General features: G+C 36.7%; 2 protein-coding genes across 2 annotated transcripts in view; one reads left to right on the top strand and one right to left on the bottom strand.

Moving 5' to 3' along the window:
- Window positions 1-436: 436 nt before the first annotated feature.
- On the bottom strand, window positions 437-3,068 carry LOC135695256 (uncharacterized). Its single transcript, XM_065214249.2, has 3 exons — window positions 2,589-3,068; window positions 2,307-2,482; window positions 437-1,440 (listed from the first exon to the last, which is right to left on the bottom strand). The coding sequence occupies exons 1-3, from the start codon at window positions 2,926-2,928 to the stop codon at window positions 958-960; spliced, it is 999 nt and encodes a 332-aa protein (XP_065070321.2). The 5' UTR covers window positions 2,929-3,068; the 3' UTR covers window positions 437-957.
- A 4,712-nt stretch (window positions 3,069-7,780) lies between these two features.
- LOC135687806 (uncharacterized) overlaps window positions 7,781-21,430 on the top strand; it is a 30,007-nt gene continuing 16,357 nt past the window's right edge. The window contains exons 1-15 of the mRNA XM_065204474.2: window positions 7,781-7,973; window positions 12,511-12,552; window positions 13,019-13,170; window positions 13,468-13,707; window positions 14,576-14,722; window positions 15,793-15,935; window positions 16,295-16,353; window positions 16,534-16,792; window positions 16,880-17,045; window positions 17,270-17,368; window positions 17,724-18,181; window positions 18,612-18,715; window positions 19,978-20,300; window positions 20,418-20,764; window positions 21,101-21,283. Coding sequence (XP_065060546.2) covers window positions 7,889-7,973; window positions 12,511-12,552; window positions 13,019-13,170; window positions 13,468-13,707; window positions 14,576-14,722; window positions 15,793-15,935; window positions 16,295-16,353; window positions 16,534-16,792; window positions 16,880-17,045; window positions 17,270-17,368; window positions 17,724-18,181; window positions 18,612-18,715; window positions 19,978-20,300; window positions 20,418-20,764; window positions 21,101-21,283 — 2,807 coding nt within the window. The 5' untranslated portion in view covers window positions 7,781-7,888. The remainder of the gene's footprint in view (window positions 7,974-12,510; window positions 12,553-13,018; window positions 13,171-13,467; window positions 13,708-14,575; window positions 14,723-15,792; window positions 15,936-16,294; window positions 16,354-16,533; window positions 16,793-16,879; window positions 17,046-17,269; window positions 17,369-17,723; window positions 18,182-18,611; window positions 18,716-19,977; window positions 20,301-20,417; window positions 20,765-21,100; window positions 21,284-21,430) is intronic.

Raw genomic sequence — 21,430 nt, 5'->3', positions numbered from 1 at the left:
TAAAATAAAATTCCAAACACGAATAAAATTGCTCAAGAAACTGACAAAGGTTATGAATTTGACAAAAAAGAAAGCACTGTTGGCTATTATCCTTTTAATAAGACGAAGAAGAAGGAGGCGAATTGCGAGACGAATGTGGGTGAAATCCTGGATTGAGCGTAGAAATGAGCTGGGAGCATATCAGAATCTTGTTCAGGAGTTAGCATCGGAGGATAAACCTATGTACCAACGCTATTTTCGTCTCAACGAAGACCTTTTCAAATCTCTTCTTGCCAAAGTAAGACCAATGATTCAAAGAAAAGACACTCACATGCGAAAATCAATTAGTGCAGCAGAAAGACTTGCAGTCACACTACGATACTTAGCAACAGGTGAGATTTCACAATAGTCTGCCAGCTTGATTCAAAGAGAAAATATAGGATACAAATGAGAAAAGTAAAAATATATTTGTGAATAATAAAAATAACTTTAAATATTCTAAATGTTTCTTCTACAGAGTTCGTAGCAATACTTAATAACAATAATGACAATACTTCTTACTAATTGATATCTTTCACAAACCATTTCACCTTTAATGCCAATCATAATGAGCATTTTGAATTGAGTATCATCAAAATGAATGCAATCATAAATCTGATAATCTTACATGGAGAAATTGAGGTAATCATATCATTTTAGATATTGATTGGTATAATAAGATGTTGCATATCTTTACAGGAGAGTCATTTCACAGCCTGGGATTTTCATATAGACTTGGAGAAAGAACAATTTCATCAATAGTGACAGAAACTTGTGATGCAATTTATCAGAATCTTAAGGATAGATATCTTAAGGTACATAACATTTTTTGTTTTCTACTTTTTGGTTTTCAATACAATATTTAATGTGCTAATTAAAACCAACTCACATAACATTGAAGAGTGCAGTGAAAGCAATATACTGTATGAATTTTAAAGATTAGAATTGTCCGTACGATGGCCCTTCACTCATATCTTGCTGGTCAAGTGACTGCCTGAAAGACTGCATTCTAGCATGTTGACCAGCATGATATGGGTTGTTGAATTCATTTGAGAAAGAGCCCATCTGTGCCTGAAAAAGAGCATTTTGAATGTTGTTCATTGCAACAAGTCTTGTTTTCTCATCCATCACAGACAAAGCATGTGTAACGTATTCCCCAAAGGCAGCTGAAGGGCTTGGCTTTGCATCCTTTTTTGCAGCTAAATTTTCATCTGCAGAGAAAGATGATGCAAGAGACTTCAGAATGGAGAGTTCTTCCTCTTCCTTTTTCTGCTTTGCAGTTTTGGATTTTTTAACAGCAGCCAGTGGCCTGCTTGTTGAAACTGGTGTCTCTGCAGCAGGGGCATCATTGTCGTCCAAGTCTCCATCACAGTCACTGTCACCAGTGTTAAGCTGTGGCTCAGATAAACTTTCAGTTGAAGACTAAAATTTAATATTTTTGTATTTTAGATTCCAAGCACATCTCATCAATGGAAAACAATCAGTGATGGTTTCTACAATTTATGGGACTATCCTTTTTGTGTTGGTGCATTAGATGGCAAACACATTGCAATCAAACAACCAAAAATGTCTGGATCAGAGTACTTCAACTACAAGGGATATTTCAGCATAGTCCTTCTAGCATTGGCAAGTTATGACTACAAGTTGATATTTGTTGATGTTGGTGCAAGTGGAAGAAATGGTGATGCTGGACTTTTTGAAACATCGCCTCTAAATCAACAGATGAAAGACAAATCAATTGCCTTTCCAGAAGCTGAGCAATTTGGGGAAACATGCATCAAATGTCATTATCATATCATTGGTGATGATGCATTTCCCTTGAGAAATGATATCATGAAACCATTCCCATTTAGACAACTGTTACATGAACAGCACATTTTCAACTACAGGCTTTCTAGAGCACGACGGGTTGTCGAAAACGCTTTTGGTATCATGGCTAATAGGTTCAGGGTGATGCTGACAAAGATTATGTTGGAGCCTGAAAAGGCTAAGCAAATTGTGCTGGCAATTTGTTGTCTGCACAACATGCTGATTGATGAGCAGCCTTCATATAAAAATGCATGTGACAGTGAAAGAGACAACCATGAGCTTTTTCAAGGCAGCTGGAGATTAGACAAATCTCTAACTGAGTTACAGAAGACAAAAAACAGAAACTGTTCATTAAGTGCTAAGGGTCAGCGTGAGCTTTTGAAACAATATTTTTGCTCAACATCTGGATCAGTATCATGGCAAGATAGTATGGTTGCAACAAAAAATAATGAACTCAACTAGCTAGTGTTGTATTGTACCTGCAAATTAGAAATAGACACTCTGTTGGATACATATGGGCTTAAAAATTGAAGGCGGTCTTCTATCCATTGAGTCTTCTTCGTCTTTTTTGGTCGTGCACTTCCACTGCTTGGGATTCTGCGGGAGCGTGCATATTGCGTGCGCAGAGATGCGATTCTTTTTTTTACTTGATTCACTAGAATGAATAAAACATGAATTCGTACAGCAATGTTTCACTTCAAATTGAGTAGGCCTAAGAAAAGAGGACTAGCCTAGCTAGCTAGTCAAAATTATTCACTCACCGTTTGAAGAAAGTTTAGTTGCAATTTCGTTCAGGGCTGCTAGCTTCTTGTTTCTGTCTGAATATTCTGGAGACGTAACCATATACAGACAAGCCTTTTCTTGCCACAGATCGACAAGCTGCTCCTCTTTGCTTGCTGTCCATATACCGACTTCGTCTTCTGTATTCTCCATGGCGTTCTCGATCTTTTTTCTTTTGGCGGGAAAGAAAGGCTCCACAGAATTCACGTGACCATATAATCCAAGTTTTATTGGTTTAAAAATTAAAAACTTGTCTTTCGACCCCGCACATTGCACGATTTTTGTCTTTCGTCGTAAAAGACAAAGACAAATATCAAACATTTTTTATCTCAAAGATAATCGTAAAAGACAAAAATCTTTGCGATTTTGCCCCGCACACTACAGATTTTCGTCTTTTGAGACAAAAATCTTCGTCTTTTGCGACAAAAATCTGCTGTGTGCGCTAGGCTTTAGTTTGAGGAAATTTCCTTAAAAGTGAAAACACTGGATTTATATCCACGAATCGCACGCTGTGCTCATGCTGATGTAAGTTCGCTTATCTGGCTACAACGATTATGGTATGGCATACCGAAAAACCAGACCCAGAGCTGGACCCTTAAGTACTAACATCAAAAAGGACCCTTGACACCAGAAGGGTCTTCACCTCGAAAAGACAATAGTTGATCGCTATTGACTGTCATCATGGCACCACGAGGACATATCGTCTGTCAAATCCCGCTTTGGTGCCAACTACTGCTACTTCCGCATATCATCCACAAATCTTTCAAGGTCGTTTAATCTCTTGGGGTCAACAGTAACTTGATTTTAAAAAAGATAAGTTTACCTCGTTAGCCATTTTAGACCTTTATAATCAATGCAATTGAAGATGAAAAATATGCATGCTGTATATTTTTAGATCTCGCAAAAGCATTTGATACGGTGGAACTTAATACCCTATTGGACAAACTAGATTATTATGGTTTAACAGGTACCCCACTTCTTTGGTTCAATTCAACTTTATCGGAGAGGACACAGAAAGTTTCCATCAATGGTGTATTATCCGATTCTTGCTATATCAAAACTGGAGTACCACAGGGTAGTGTTCTTGGACCGCTCCTGTTTCTTCTATACATTAATGATATGCCATTAGCCATCCAAAATTCCACCTATTTGCAGATGACACAAGTAATTTTTACTCGCATGAAAACCTTAGCATATGAAAAACAATGTTAATAATGATTATATAAATTAATAATTATATAAAATTTCTAATTGGTTAACTGCTAACAAATTGACCTTGAATATTGATAAATCGAATTTTTTAATAATTTCACATCCTCAAAAAAGCCTTCTAACCAAAATAAGCTATCATTAAACAAAAAAAATATCTTCCGAGAAATTTCATCAAGTTTCTAGGAGTAATCTTAGATAAAAACTTAAATTGGAAAGAACATATGAAACATATAAATATAAGATAACTAAAGGCATTGGTATTTCTTCAAAAATGAGACATTTTGTCCCAATCCAAATTATGCGCAATCTTTATTTTGCTTTTGTCGCTCCTCGTGTCAATTATGCTCTGATAAACTGGGGCTGCGCAGCTGCGACATTAACCAAAACGATTCAGCGAAATCTTAATAAAGCATTAAGAATAATTAGCTTTGAGGAAAACAAAACTAGCGCCAAACCAATTTCAAACAATTAGGTATTCTCAATTTTGGAGACAGTTTCAATCTTGAATGTGCCAAACTTATGGATGATATTAACAATAATAATCACAACTCTATATTTGAGAAAACAACATCTCGACATGGATATCGAACCCGCCAAGCAACAAAAAAGCATTTTGCCACTCCACAAATTAAAACAAACTACAAAAAAAGATATCACGGTAAAATTCGGAATAACCTACCCCTTGTAAAAAGAGAAATGAAAAACAAAACTCTGTTTTGCATACATCTTCGCAAATGGTTATTAGAATAATTTTAGAAAAGTATTTGATTTGAAATTCTGAAAATAGGCCATGCAAATTTCCGTAGGCCTAACAATCTTCTTTCATTCGTACACTAAACATTCCCATCCCTTTTAGCCTGAATTGTTTTAACTTTTATCTTGTTAATTAATTTTACAAATTTTCAAATTCTCTATTGCTAATTTACATTAAGAAATTATCGTTGTTGTATCTTGATTAATAATATTTGGTATATTATATATACCTTGTTATTATATCATACTGTATAACCTTATTCTATTTAATTTTGCTACTTAAATTGTGCCCACTCCATTATTTTTGTTAACTTAATAGGGTGCTGGGCTCGAAAATTGCCTCGAATCTCTCAGCATCTAAATTCTGTTTTTAGTTGATTGTCTTGTACATAAAATTTTATGTATTTAATCTCGTATGTATTTATTTGATGTAGTAGTTTTAACAGTTGGCTTGGATTAGCTCATTTTACTGTAAATAGCTATGTAGCGCCAACTTTAAATAAATTGATGATGATTATTATCACATCTCATTCTTCCATCTACCAAGTTCTTACAATGCCAAACAGTTATCCGCAACTCTTTAAGACTGTCCCCAAACCAAGAGATTCGCCCTTTATGGAAAGACTCTAGCACTGGTACAAGCATACAATATGACGTTTATCGCAACACCAAACAAGTTCTCAAATCCATCCAAAGTGAACACGAAAACCGCATTGAAAACGTTCTTACATCTCAAGGATTTATTATCTCGTGCATCTGAAAATTTGCTTCTAAGGGAACTAATCAACTTTGGTCTAGTGTCCAGCAAAAGTTACCAAAAAACATTTACAACTTTACCATCAAATACCCAAACAACGAATCTCATTCACAGCCTAAGCTCAGCCTATTCTTCTATCATGTTTGTTAATCTTTCTATCAGTTCCCTAGGTATCTTTGGTCTCTCCTGCTCCTCTTTCATCGACATGTGCAACGCTCTAGATATCAGCGAGAATCATCTCCGCTTCATGATCTCCAAACAATCCAACTTAACTATCCGCACTACCTATTACATTTTCTGCCGCAGAAATAAATCTTGGAATAATCCTGAACTTCTTCAATTCTAACGATCTCTGCTACTGACGACTTCTAAAACAAACAATGATAAACACACTTTTTCCTTTTTTCTTTTTTTGTTAATTTCTTTTGTTTGTGCTTGTAATAGTCTTTCTCTTTGTAAACTCAAGCTAGCCAATTGCAAATTACCTTTGTAATAGTGAAATTTGTAATTGTAGTTTAAGTTCAACTGAAAATGAAATGTTTCCATTATTATTATTATAGCCTCCTAGGCAACTATACAAAAACGTTGTTATTTTAATTATCTTAATATTTTATACACAGCTAATTAGTTATCAAAATAAATTGTAAACCAAAATTGTTGTTGCTGAATTGCATGAATTTGAATTTGAATTAAGAAGAGACACTTTCTTTGGTTGCTGCTTGTTGCTTTTGCGTAATTTTTTGGATTTTGCCCTCCCTATTCTGAAGAAATAGCATTACTGGCAAATCATGGGGTGTGTAACAGAAGTTTTCTATAAAAACGCTATTGTAAATTTGGTTTGGTGTGCAATTTTAAATGTTGGCATATCTAAGAGCATACTTTATGTACCCGCATATAAGAAACTTGAAACTTTTAATAACACACTTTGGTTTCTTATACACAAGAAAGTGTTTTTAATCGACTAATGTCTAGAAGCTGCCTTTTATGTATTGTTTCTGGCTGAACTTTCAGGAAATCAATAATCAAAAATAAACTAGATGCCATCGAAAATAGACCCGAAATTAGAAAAAATTAACGAAATGATTCTGGAACTGATATCTACTGACAGAGGTCAGTTTCAAAACTTCTCTGCTTGAAAATGAGTTCAATTAGTTGTTTGATAATTGTTTTTCTTAAATCCAATGCCAGGGGTTCTCAGGATACATTTTTCAATATAAAGATTTGTGCAAAGTTGGTAGGAAAATATAAACAGTTCTGTGGCAACCACTCTCAAAGGGAACAAATAAAGAGATAACTAGAAGAAGCCCAAAAGGCTGCCATAGACTAACTTGTCGCTGTCTGACTCCATGACAGACTGATTTGAAGACAGCAGCTGATGTGTATAATGCCCCCCCCCCCCCATACTTTTGCGTGATGCGTTCGTTATTGGCGTGCATGAAATCGTGAAAACTCGATCTTTTAAGCGTGATTTCGTGAATTAAGATTCCTACGTGAAGCGTGAAACACGAGTTTTTCTTGCGTTACACTCTTTTTTTATAAAAACCAGTAAATTTAACATCAGGCTGACTGTTCTTAATTTTTTTCGAAAATCTGAGGCTGGATTGTTCTTAATTTGTTCTTAAATTAAGAGGGTGTAAGCAGTGCTATTGTTAGCTTTTTCGCACTAAGGAGGTGTTCAGGCCTCATTTGCCAACAAAGTGAGTGAGACAGCCTTAATTTGATGACAAATTTGAATATTCACCAATAAGCACCCACACATCGCTAAAAATCCTCGATTTTGAGAAAAAACGTTGCTCAAAATTGCATTTTGCAGAAGCTCAGCCTCAGCTTGTTCTTAATTTGTTCTTATTTTTTGACCAGTTTTGAGGCTCGTGTTCTTATACAATTGTTCTTATAAAAAAAGAGTGTATGTCGTGACTCGTGAAAAGGCTTTAACTATCCGTCAATTCGTGAATTAAATTTTGAATGATGATTTAAAAAATTGCCTCAATTTGGTGCGTGATAAACCAATAGTAGTTAAATCTCAAATTACTATTTTGTTGAGCCTTATCACAGATGAATCTCTATTTCACTGCGACGGGATCAAAGTGCGGACATTCAAAGTTTGAAAGTAGTGTGTTGAGTCAAAAAATTGTGCGTGAAAGCGTGAATCACAACCACTATGGGGGGGGGGCGATAATATGCGGAACAACGCTGTAGTAGGAGCAAAAGTGCATTTGACGGTTGATATGTCCTCGTGGTGCGATGATGACAATCAGCTGTGATCAACTATTGTCTTATCGGGGTGAAGACCCTTTTGGTGTCAAGGGTCCTTTTTTATTTCAGTACTTTAGGGTCCTAGGTCTCAGGGTTTTAGGGTCTGGTTTTTACGGTACGCCTTATGGTATCACGTAAGATGTTCGTATTTATCACAGCTTGACTCTTAAGTCGACAAAACGCAAACCAACACATGTGGCTTTCCCGGAAGTGACCTTTGTCTGGTGATGTGATTTGAAATAGTTGCAAAAATCTCAAATTGCGTCGCAGTACAGTTGATGTCGCTGCAAAGAGAAGCGAGAAATGCAAAATAACTGCAATTTGATTAAATGGAAGGGTGCCATGAGGCTAACAGCCGCATTGCTTTCACTTCAGTTTATCGCACAAGGTAAGTTTTCAATGATGAGCTCTTACGTAATGTAAAACTGGGATACCAGAAAAAGCCGAAATATTTGCGGTGAAAACAATGCAAGCAAACACAGGCAGACAAAATGTGTGGTTTGGTGAAATTCATCTCAAAAGCTATAGAACTGAACTAGGATTATATTTTCAAAGATCACTGTAATTTTGGATGGAATAGATAATTCCTGTCAGTCGCTTTCGCTTTCAGTCTCTCTTGGCACTTCCAGATAATTTCCTGTGTTTTCTCTAACAAAAATTTAAGCTATCGCAAAGTTACTGTATTCTTTAAGAAATTTGGGGGTTATGAAGACAAGTTTGACCGATCCTCTAACAAAATGGACCAGCTCTTCAAAACAATCAAGCAGACAAACAAAATGAAAATGAATTAAGTGCGCGCATAAAAATTACCTGGGACCTTTCTGCTGTGGTAAAATTGATGCTCCATTCTTTATGTAGCTCTTGGTCCACTGAGATTTTCATCTGGGGTACTTTAAAATTGAATCTGCCATTGAATGAAGGTTGATGGCCGACGTCGTCTTTTAAGAACTGACTGTTTGCCTTTACCTCGGTTTCACTCGACCCATTTTCTGGTAGGTCAGTACGACACTTTGGACTCCTCCATTACACAGGACAGGAACACCGAAAGCAGTTTGGAGGTGCCTCAGTGTAGCTTCTTACAAAGGGTACTTTTCATCAACTCGCAATTGAAAAAATAAATAAATTTATCAACATTTACTTTTGAGATTTATGTTCTAAAATTGTCCAAATTATTTTTTGCATCTCAGTTCTCGCAACAAACTTATGTCCACTTGCTCTGCTAACATTTCACTTTTACAGTTTTTCAATTACACTACAACAGTACCACGTAATGCCGACTAAAAACATAGCAAATAGAAAACATAGCAAATTAAATGAATAAATGAATGAATGAATGAATGAATGAATGAATAAATAAATGAATGAATGAATGAATGAATGAATGAATGAATGAATGAATAAATAAATGAATAAATGAATGAATGAATGAATAAATGAATAAATGAATAAATGAATAAATGAATAAATTAATTTTATCAAGGGGAATTTCAAGGGGAAACTGTAGGCTCAATTTTACTAACGTTAAGACGCAACCCTACCCAAATTGAAGAAAGCTAAGAAACTTTTTATGATTTGCAGTTTTAATTTTCCGAATTGACACTCGAAACAGTCTTGACATTGAACATCACTGTATATTGCAACACTTGACATGCAGTTCATTCTCAGTTAATTGCACACTCAGAAAGTTTCCATATTTAAGATTTGTGTTAACTTCAACTTGACATTCAATTTGAAGTTCGAAAAGCTTTCTATTCTGTTAACCTCGAATCTGAATGCAAGCAGTGCCCTCTTCATGAAGTTAATGTATGTTCTTTGGCCAAAAGCGTGATGGAGAAGAAGCAGACATTAGTTTATCTCTGAATATGAGTGAACTATTTACTTTACCTTGGAAGCACGCTTACAAAATTCATTACCTACGAATTTTGAGAAACATGTAAGAAACTTTTGATACCAAAATGGCCAAAAAATTTAAGAAACTGCCAACCAGAACCGGATCTTAGTTTCTTATAAAACATGACATTCTTGAAAGTGCCCAGGGGCCAGGGTGGAATCCGCTTAGTGCATTGAGTAGAGCCAGGGATTGAGTAGAGCCAGGGACGCCTGCACAAGATTAGGGCAGGAGGGGCAGTGTTGATGCTGAGGGCAAATCGTAGAATTTTTCTACTAACATGATCGAGTATTCCTGGTTAGGGAGGGTGGGGTAACATAACAAAATATTAACATGCATATGTGAAAACTATACAGCTGAGTTGTTCTACCATCAATGATTCTAAACATAGAGAAAATTGTGACGAAAATATCCATACATAAATGGGTATTAAACGGCTTTGTCATTATACACAATATTTGGATTTATAAAACTCATGGCTGTTCAAAATGGGTTGGTTGTAAAATTTTTATTGCAAATACCGTTTTATCCATCTTTGGTTTCTGGAGTACTTCTGAGGGAACAGGTCACTTGTTTATCTACTATTATCTTTGCCGCTCTCCCTCTTTTTACCCACCTTGCTATAGACAGCCTTTTCAACATTTGTGTTTTTGTGCTGATTTTATCATTTTTCTAATATTTTCTAATGGAAATTAACATAACGAGAGCGCTCAAAGTGGTCGTCAATGATCAATAAGATTCTGTAATATTTTCTTATATTTCAGGGCACTTCTTGCCCCCTCTGCCCCTCCTTGCAAAGGGCAGGAGGGGCAGCTGCCCCTGTAGCCTCTCCGGTGTAGGCACCCCTGAGTAGAGCAGCCAGCGTAGAACCCGCTTACCGTATCGGTTACCGTACCGCTTTCCGCTTTTGAAAGTTGAAATCATATCAAGGCAGCTTTTCTTCGCGGAATTTGTAGCGTTTGACTCCACAAACGATCACATACGAGGAATTACGTTATAACTTCAGCATCAATTATCTTCGAGCATCGAAATAATTGCATCTATATCTTCGCCCGACACAAGAACACTGCTGCATACTGTAAAGCAAAACAATTGCTTAGGTACTGTTGCTTTTGCTTTTCCAATTATCGGTTTTGCTGCATGTCACGTGACGGGTACACAACGGCATTGCATCAGACGTTTTACTTTGTGTCGGATGCATGTACATTGCATCATATACTTTTCTAGGGTTTGCATCATATGATTTTAACCTTTACCCCTATTTATTCATATATATTTTTATATATCGTGTAGCGTAGTTTTTAGGGAGACTCGCCGAAAGCTGTAGACGAATAAAGTTGCTGCCGAAATAATTTGCTGTTGTCGAAATAACTTGCTGTTTTATACGAGACATGTCTTCATTCGAGTTCTTCTGCTCAAGGTCGTAAGTTAATTCTACTTATTATTTAGAACTCACGCGTATTTGTTAGATCAAACTAGTGATTTAACAATACTTTCGTTGTTGTTTCTTTTAATGCACTCTTGAAAGGGCGTGGCATGCATTCTCAAACTCAAACAATAGTGCTATTGTTGTACGCCTGTCTTTCTAGGCTATAGTACTCTCGTTGCAGACACAAGAGCCGCAGAATTATACAGTCTTAGTAGCTTGTGTACCTCGGGCATGAATTCTTTTCTACTTTCTTCTGAATCTGAAATCATTCTGGTTTATGACATCACTTTCAAAATTCTGCTTCAATCGGTTCTCTTCCTTTGGCACTGTTGGTTTTATAGTCCTTTTCATTCCTGATAGAATTTATGCCATAGCGAAAAAAGCTGTAAAATCCTCGTCTGAACCATAGTCTGGACTGAACCCTACCAGACAAATCTGAAGCATTCAATGCTGAATTTATATCATTCTGTCATCTGCCTCAAGGGCCATGAAAACATACAACCCCCTTCATTTGCGACTTTTGCTAGAGCTTCCACTCCAAGGATAGAACCCACAATGATAGTTTTAACGGTGCTGGTTGTGACCATGACGAAAAGAACAATGATAATGATGATCGTCAAAAACGATGAAAAGAGTGGCTGAATGATGACGTCATAAATTTTTGTTATTAAATTTTATGAATTCTGCACCTTCTTGAATCGCAATTAATTTAGTAAGTTTGTACTTTGATAGATGCTAAACGAGTCTTTTCTAAATTATTAAGTCCAAAGTCAAATCTTTTGGCCTTTTCAAAAGTTTTAACATTGAATCATCTACATTTATATTAACTCGTACTTTCCTCACCTTCTAACTTCTCAGCTAATAGGTTTTATTATAACAATTATGTTACGTTTGGGTAAAAGAGCGAAATACTCAAGACCCGGCCAAACGACTCGATTATTCACTTAATTTTCTACTCGACAAGAAATCAAGTGAAAAATCGAGTCGTCTGGCCACCTTGTCGAGGGAGTCGAATGGCGTCGAGAGATGTCGAGTGAAGTTTGATCTCTATCAAAAAAGTCGAGTGAAAATGGTGTTGACGAATGAAAATCGAATCGTTTGTCCACCTTGTCGGGTGAGTCGAGTGAGCGTATGCGCAGTTATCATCTATTATGCTTAGTTATTCATAAAATAAATATATTCGAGAGCGGGGCGGCCAAAAGGGGGGGAGGGAAGCTTACTACCCTGGAACCTCGAGGTCCAGGGGATCTCTTAAAGAGATGAATTTCATTTTAGGAATGGAATTAATCAAACGAAACAAAATTTTGCCTTAAAATAGTAATTAGTAATAAACGTAAAAAATAGTAAACGAAAAAAATATCTAATGGCGGTTCCTGCATGAAACGAACGAACAGGGTCTTATGACGCTAACGATAAGAACGGCAGCCGCTTTGCGTTTCGTTGCCTTCATTTTGTTGGCGTGAGTGAAAAGTCGAATGAAAAGTCGAGTGAAAAATCGAGTGAAAAATCGAGCGAAAAATTGAGCGAATAATCGAATCGTTTGGCTAAGGCTAAATTAAAGCATTTTTCTCTTTATCATGTTGACAAATGATCTAATTGTCGTTCTAGTGACCTCTGCTACAAGAAATGGGGAAATAGGCTGTAAAAGAGGTAAAAATAGCCACAACTTTTATTCTCTGAATATTGAATATAGTTTTTGTTTCTGAAAGAAACATGTTGAAGAAATCAACTGATTCGTAGTCATTGATGATTACAAATAACTCGTGCTGACAAAGTCTGAAAGTCAATGTATGTTGATTATTTTCAGTTCTGTTTTGCTATAAGAATGTTTTTATGTTATTCTTCCATCAAGAATCGTGAATTCTGCCATCAAGAATTCTCGGTAGGCCCTTTTCTGTCATTCCGAAAAATTGTTTAAACATTAAATGCCATTTGAAAATCCAATCAAATCAACTCAAATGCCATTCATTCATCTCGCAAACCTGACAAGACTGTTATTCTTGGGTGTCACAATACACAAAGAATTACGAATGATTTTTCTTTAGTTAGTCTAGCGTCCTCTTTTCAAACAAGTAGACACAATGACAATTATCGAGTTATTCGATTTCATTTTTAGCAAAAATTTTTCGTAAAAACAAGAGTTACTTGTACGGCTATGAAGGAATTATAGAAAACGGAATCAAAGGAGCATCTGAGAACACCACTCAAATGCGGCTGTCAGCAGACTTGCATATCGACCATGTTGCTGGTTGTCAATACTCAATGCAGGTATAAGCAGTCGGCTATTCTCATTTCAGTGAACACGTTTCCTCGTATTATTCCATGTAAAATTTCTATCGATATCTTGCTTTGCTGTGCCATGAACATTAAATACAAAGTCGATTTGGTCTTTATATATTCGTGGCGACCCCTTCAATTTTTCGTAAGTTTTTAGCATTGCATTTTACTGGAGGTCATGGCCCTCTCCCTCCCTTCTGGTACGGCCCATCGCCTTTGATGGTCATTGCAAATTAGAAAGTTCGTTTGTGAAATCAGTTATCATGTTCACAAATTCTCTCCTTGCAGATGAAGAATGTGAAACTTGAAGAATCATTTGGAAGCAAAAGTCAATTCACATTATCAGCGGGTAGCATTTCAGCCTCACAAGCTTTGGAACGTTTTCCTGTTCGCTTCGTCGTTGACCATGGCATAATCACAGATGTCCAACCTGTTTTAAAGGAGAGAGAAAGAAATCTTCTGAATATTAAGCGTGGAATTCTCAGCTCTTTTCAAGTCAAATGGTCCAAACGAAAATCAGTCCGTGAGGTAAGGCAAGGTTTTGTCTTGATATCAAGTGACTGAGCATCTTAAACTTTTTATAGATGCGCATTTGCTCTCACACTTTTCTCGGTATCCTCACTAATACAAACAAGAGGTGGCTGTAATCTTTCGAAACCTTTTTCTGCCTTGTGCTCGCGGAACATAATTTTTGACTCCATCAAATGATTGCTAAGCAGTTTGTCCTGCATACCAAGCTTCAAACTGCCACGAATACTCTTTAGCAACAAAGCGTCTTGGTGGAGCATTAATTGATGGATAGGAATCCCCAAAATTTCAAACGTTCTTATAGCACGCCCAGTAGCGGAGCCACGGGGGGAATGGGAGGACTAGTCCCCCCCCCCACTTTTTCAGAAAGTTGGTCCTTGAGATTCTTGCAAACCCGAGGAGAAAACTTCAGAGGGGGGGGAGTATGTACGTTATCTAGATCGTCACATGTAAATTACTTTTCTTGGGAGACAACAGGTGTTTCCTCCGAAACAAAAAGTTTCAAACATGGGGAAAGGGCGTGGTCCAAAAGGGCGCTGTCCCTGACACACCTTTTGTCCCCCCCCCCACTTATCCCAGGCTGGAGCCGCCACTGAGCACGCCTTGTTGTAAAAGGTCTTTCTCTCTTGATAGCCCCTCCATTCTCGATACAACCCTAAACAATACATCTTGTCTTACTTTACTGGAATTTTCTGCTAAGAATTTTTCATTCCTTTTCTATTTTCTTTTGTTTTTCGTTTGTTTTTGGAAGTTTAAAATTCAGTTTCATTGACATCATCCGCCCCTCTCTCATCTGAACAGTTTTCTCTTGCAATTTTAGTTGATCGAAAAATGTTTTAACCGAGCATCATGATCTACCTGCTCCTAGGTTGATGTTTCTGGTGAATGCAGTGTCACGTACAAATTAAAAAAAGAGAAGGATGGTACGAAAAATGTTACAAAGCAAAAGAATCTGACTAGCTGTGAGCGCAGATCCATGGCACACTCGAACATTGACACGTCCCAGTACAAAGAGGTTTGGCTGTTAATAACAATTGTATTCTTATAGTTCAACCCAGAAAAGCGTAGTTCATTCTGACATGATTTTAAAACTTTTGATAAAAAAGGAATTAGATAAATTGTTTGGTGTATAACAGGTATATAATACATATGTAGTGTGTGAGAAGGAAGAACCGCAGGATGGGCTGTCCGCCGGATTCTGTGAATCTTGCAATGAGATTTTAAAATGAAAGATATACAGAAACAAAGCAATACGACGACAAGAATCCAATATCAAATAAAATTTTCAAAATAAATTAAATTTAAAGAATATACTAATTATTCGCCCTGGCATACAGGGCTTCATCAGAGTAAATGAAACGAACGAGTGAATGGATTTGAAATGTGATATGGTGGTACCGGATTGGTGGATGTTGAATGGCGTGAATGCAGCGCAGTGAAGAAAAAATGGGATGATGGAAGTGGGGGAGGGAAGGGGATGTGGGTGGTGCTATGGAGATTGATGCAATGAGATGATAATGATGACTGTGAATATGAGAAATTTTTTTTTCTTTTTTCTCATTCACAGCATTCAACATCCACCAATCCGGCACCACCATCTCACATTCCAAATCCATTCACTCGTTCGTTTTATTTACTCTGATGAAGCCCTGTATGCCGGGGCGAAATATTAGTATATTCTTTAAATTTAATTTATTTTGAAAATTTTATTTGATATTGGAATCTCGTCGTCGTATTGCTTTGTTCCTGTATATCTTTCATTATATAATATGTAGTCGAATTTAGGGAAGTTGAATTGAAAATTGAGATATAATGGGTCAATATCATTGTTTATGATATGTAACGAAATCTCTCTATTTGTCCAATACCACTGATGTAAAAAGCAAGCTAACAATTGTCATTATTTCATTTTAATAATTTTGGTGTCATTGTGCTTTATTGGTAACACAATCTTTATTTTCGTTTCGTTGTTTCTTTTTTCGTCTTGTTAATAATTTATATATTTTCTTTTTTAATAAATTGAAGTTCATTAGCTATACTGACAGAAGGGGTATCGTGATAAAGTTAAAAATAAATCCGTTTTAGATGTCTTCAATATATGAGGGAAAAAGCACATGTGCCTATTTTCTGGGAAAGAAGAATGAAATAAAAAATGTGATGTGTACAGAGTTTTACCTCATGAGGCCGTTTTCGACCAGTTTTGGTGCAGGAGCATTCACAAACATCAGGTAACATAAGCCATTATTCGCCTATGATGCGGCAGTTGTTAAAAGATGTGTTTTAAATGTCCAACCACGATGAGGTAACAAATTCAAACTGTATCTTGCAAAGTCAAGTAGAGACTTGGTCTTTTTAGAATTCCATTGAGATACTTAAATTGATTACCATTGTAGTTATTTGCACTTAGAGGGAATATGGACCAAGTTATTAAGTTTAAATGTTAGGAAAATCTTAGAAGTAATAATCTGAATTTGCAATTTGTATCCGTACTCTTGAGCAAAGAGCTAAACATTTTTTTTTAAATTAGCTGGTGGTCGATGTAACATCTGGGAAATTTAATTTAAAGATCTTCTTCTTTTGCTGGCAGCAAATCAGTGTTCTTAAAGAAGATCAAGAGGATTCGAAGTCACAAACAAACTGAACATGGTAGGTTCTTAACTAATCAGAAATGGCTGCGAGATATCCTCGGAAATATAGAATGCGATTAGATGTATCTTGAAACACTTTTCGCTGTTTTCTATAGAACAATCTGTATTGAATTTCAGAAGCAAGTCGAGTTTTATACAATCAGTTACGCGCTAATCATACGCTTTCCTTTGTCAACAGAATTCTACTCCACTTCACTTCTATTTACTCATCAACACGAAGACGATCTAAAGTCCTCTGATGACTCACGTGTTGTCAAACTACTCACCATGCTGGTGGGATATTCTGCAGAAAAGGTTTTGCCTGAAACATCGAGCCTCTTTACCGAACTGGTATTTGCAATGAGATCAATCAACGAGAGGAGCTTGGGTGAAATAATGAAGAGATTACAAACGTGCTTCGGTCACTCTAAATGCCAAGCAAAAATTAATAATTACTGGCAAGTTCTTTTTTAGTTATAAACATTTTTTAAGTGTTTCACATGGCAAAAAGTATTGTTTTTAAGTTGTGTTTCTTCTCAATCCAGGTCCTACTTTTTCGAAGCATTATCTCAATGTGGATCGACGGCCTGCGTTAATGTTATAGGTGGACTGATTATCTCCCAAAAAATTCCACGGGAAAGAGTTGATGATTTCATTTCAGCATTGAACTTCATTCAGGAACCATCGCCTTCAATGCTCAATACTGTTATGGTGAGTTCATTCTGTATTGCATCAATGGTTTTCCTAGTTCTGCTGATATAATTTGTTGTGTTTGCTGCTACCTGGCATAAAATAATAATTCTTAAAATATTTGACTTCAACCTGTTGGCGATTTTGTAATGCCTTTGTTGTACATGACAAACCTACTTTCTTATGAATGTTTTTTATACATTTTAAGTAAGTTCAAATGATCACGTTCCCTGCTTTGTTTCCAGGGTATCTACAAATCAACCCAAAACCCTAATGCACTTCTCCTTGTTGGCACGTTGATGCACAAGATGTGTAGTCACCGACCATCAGAGTGCCAAGGAAAGGTGAGAACGCGTTCTTCCATTCTAAGATTGTCGTGCAATTTCCCTCCTTTAGCATAATTATCATTCGTCTAAATGGGACCATAATGATATTCAGCTTTTTTCAATCTGATTTGTTCTCAATTCATCATTGAAACTGAAGTAATAAAAAGTTGTAAGTTTTTCCGTGTTGGTGCTCTGTAGAAAAAGGCCTAAGACAACGACGTACCATTAGAGGAGACTTTAGAGCTAATGCATCTATATCTGCCTTAGAGATTCCGATTTTCGGTGTGATTTATTGAGTCATATTTCCATCAGTAGGGGAACTATTTGCCCCTAGCACGATTAGAAAGCTTTGTTTTATTGTTTTTTGTTGCAGGGCCTAATTGGAGGTGTAATCCAGGAGGCAGAATACTTTTTGATCAGATTGCTTGGAAATGACTGCCGGAAGAAGGATGAGCAGCGAAATGAGATAATTTATTACAGTTTAAAAGCAATTGGAAATGCAGGAAGACCTTTGCAGATGAAAGATGTTATTATTGATTGCGTTCGACATTCAACCGAGCCAAGAATAAGCGTAGCTGCTCTCCATGCCCTTCGAAAAATGCCATTGGGTGGTAAAATTGCTGATCAATTGCGAATGTTGCTCATTGACAGAAATGTCGATTTAGAGAAAAGAATAGAGTCATTTTTGTTGTTGTTGGAAGAGCCGAGTGAAGACGATATCTTGCTGTCCATTGACATGGTGAATGATGAACGAGAGGCCCATCAAATTAGATCATTCATTTCCTCATACTTGAAGTCATTACAAAAGAATTCAAATCCTTTGAAGAGCCGGTATATACCATTTCGTTTCCTGTAGTCTAGGTATAAATCACATCAACACAAACGCATTCAATTCATTTCAGAAATAATTTTGATTCTTTAAAGATGTTTATTAGTCATGTGGTGATCTTAAATGAAAATGTTTTGAAAATAAAACACAACTATTTTTGGCGAAATAAATGGTTGTTTTGCTAAATGAGAAAAGACAGTGTTAGTTGCTCATTTGCGAGTTTGTCAAAAGCTTTACATGAGATATTGATGTCATTTCCCTTCAATATTATTTCAAAATTTCTTTTAGCTTCCTCTCCTTCCGATTTTACTGATGTAGCGGTTTATATTGCACTTGCTTCTAATATTTAAATGTTTTTATCACTTCATTGTACATACATTGATTCGATTTACAAAGTGAATTATTTTCGAAATTCCGATGCGTATCCTCTAGGGTGACCAATTTGCTCAAGGAATCTCTGGAGAAGAAGAAGATGGTAGAACTGTACTCGCCGCCATCGAGATTTTCTAAAGCTTTTGACAGATCGTTTTATATAGGTAGGCGTAATTTACAATTGAAATTGTTTTCATTATTTGCCTTTATATAAAAATGTCACATATTCATTGATTCACTTTCAACAAATGCTGCTAAAATATAATATCAAGAGAGGATGCAGCCAGAATCTTGGCATTATCAATTAAAAACAATCCATGAGCGCCGTGAAACCAAACTCAATTCTCTCCAAAAAATCCAGAATAGAGCTGCAAGAATAACTACAAATAGTCCTAATGATGCTCCTGCTGTCCCTCTGCTCCAAAATCTTGGTTGGCCCTCAATCAGAGATCTTATCAAAAAAGAAACAGCAACGCTGCCCTATAAGGCATTGAACTCTCTTGCTCCTCAATATTTAGGAGAACTTTTCAGCAAATGCTCAGAGGGCGGTGTTCGCAATCTTCGCTCTACTGGAACAAACTTGCAGATACCTCTTTTAAGAACATGCACAGGCCAAAAAGCATTTTCATATCGCGGAGCAAAATTATGGAATGAGCTGAATAAAAGCGCCGCATCAAAAGTACCGGAAATTAAAAGAGCGCCGCGGCGCTCACTCGAGTAATCATGAAACGTTTCCCTTTAGCTAACTAATTTTTTTTCATTATCCTCCTGTCATCAAAAAGCAAATGATAAAAGGAACACTGTGCAATATGGTTTTGCCTTTGTTCTTGTTATATTCTATCCATAAATATGACTCTGTCAGAAATCCTTTATGGGGAAATTTCCTTCTCCATGAAATCCAGACTCACTGTGATCTAAAGCCAAGTGCAATGACGTCACAATAATCTATTTTTGGAGTTTTTGAAATTTTCTCCCATAACCTGAAAGAGCATCATGAAATATCTCTAAATCTGCAAAATCAGTTAAAAGTATTACGAATTGGCAGAGATATGGCCAGATGAGCACAAGCTCTGGCCCCATCAAAACCCTGTAATTTGGTTTCAGTTCATAACTTTATGAGCTGAGCCAAAATAACAGCAAAGTCTTTGATAACAGTAATCCGTTAGCAAACTTCAAATTTTCTTTTTGCCTTAGCTCAGCCGATTTTTGACAAATTTAACTGATTTTGCATATATGGGAGTATTTTATGGTATTATTTTATGTTATTTGATTAAAATTTGAAAATTCTAATAGAAGTTTTTGTGACGTCACACTTGAGAACTCTATTCAGCTCTAGCGTGTTATTTGAAAAGGAGGTCGTAAAACGAAAACCTGGGTCCAGAACGAGGACGTAAAACAAAATTGTAAATGATTGATCTTTCTGCAGGTCAAGCTGATGTTGGTGGTGGTGTTCATGGTTACACGATATTTCACCCGGAGAGCTTCATCCCACGATCCGCTAGGTTTGGTCTAGGAGCGCAGGTTCTGGGGCATTCTGTTGATGCGTTTAGTGTAACTGTGAGAATGGAAGGTTTAGAGCGTTATGTTGAAAAGATAGTTGGAGACACTGGGTATTTTTCAAAACAGCATTTGAAGACGTTTTTTGACATACCAATGGACCTGGCACAAAAGAAGAAAACTGGTTCTCGCAAGAAACGGAACGTTGGTCGAGAATCGTTTTGGAACATACTAAAGACGCTAGAAAAACAGGTTAATTTTGTGTTCGTCTCTGTCTTAGCTTAGCTTTTGTATCATAATTATCAAAAGTTTTTGTTTGGCAGTGATATTTTCGAGAAAATTAATTTTCTAGTTTCTCTTGGGTTTCAGGTGAATATGAAAGAAAGTGTGCCGCAGTTGGATTTGACGTTTAGTATTTTTGGAAGTGATGTCCGAATTTTGAAACTGAAAGATATCCACCTTCTGAACGGTGAATTGGAAGATTTTAACGTCGTGAGAGCTTTGTACTCCTTAACCAAGGGTAAGAAAATGACACTGCGAAGGAGCTTTGTTTTTCTAGAAGGAAGCTACGTTGTGCCAACGGTTCTTGGTTTGCCCCTGAACTTCGGAGTGAACGGCTCAGCTATAATGTCATTACACCTAGATGGAAAAGTCGGCGTAAACAATCTCGTCCTGGGTCCAAAGAACATGAATATGAAAGGCTCGGTGTTGCCTAGGTATGTTATAATCGCGGATCGCATTTTATCTTGTAAATATTATCATCGATCTGTGGAAAACTGTTCCTTGAAGAAAAGCACTATGAAACTATTATAATATTTGTTGAATATGAATTGGAGAACCGTAGCACTGCAGCTGAGCCACCTCACTTTTTCATGCCACGCCCATCTTGCTACTTCATGTCACGCTCATCTTGCCACGCCCACTTTCTACGCCCATCTTGTCCCGCCCACCTTGCCACTTCGTGACACGCCCATTTTGCCGCTTTGTACTATACTCATCTAGTCAGTCTGTAGAGAGTGATACTTAAATTTCAATGTTTGCTTTTATCCCAGTGTATCCCTGGCTATATCAGGAAAAGTAACTGTTGATGGGTTCTTCTCAAAAGTCGGTTTGAGGCTGCATTCTAATACACATACAACCGCCAAGATTGGGGGTGAGGTTGACTACAAGGAAGGAAAGATCTTTGAGGCAAAGATCGATGCACCCAGTGACAAGGTTGACTTATTCAAATATAGGTATGTTTTTCATTTTACGTCTTGAAGAATAATTAGTTCATTAAGAAAGTAGAATACTTGAACCTTTTTTAAGAAAGCCAAGAATTGAAAGAGTGCACCATTTTCTAGGCGAGCGTGCTATGATTTAGGCAAATCCCAGCTTAGTTG

This window comes from Rhopilema esculentum, chromosome 20 (genome assembly GCF_057945365.1).
Source record: "Rhopilema esculentum isolate cy_ngs chromosome 20, ASM5794536v1, whole genome shotgun sequence".
In the NCBI taxonomy this organism is placed as follows: Eukaryota; Metazoa; Cnidaria; class Scyphozoa; order Rhizostomeae; family Rhizostomatidae; genus Rhopilema; species Rhopilema esculentum.
The sequence above is the reverse complement of the archived record's forward strand: the minus strand, read 5'-3'. Positions and strand labels throughout refer to the sequence as shown.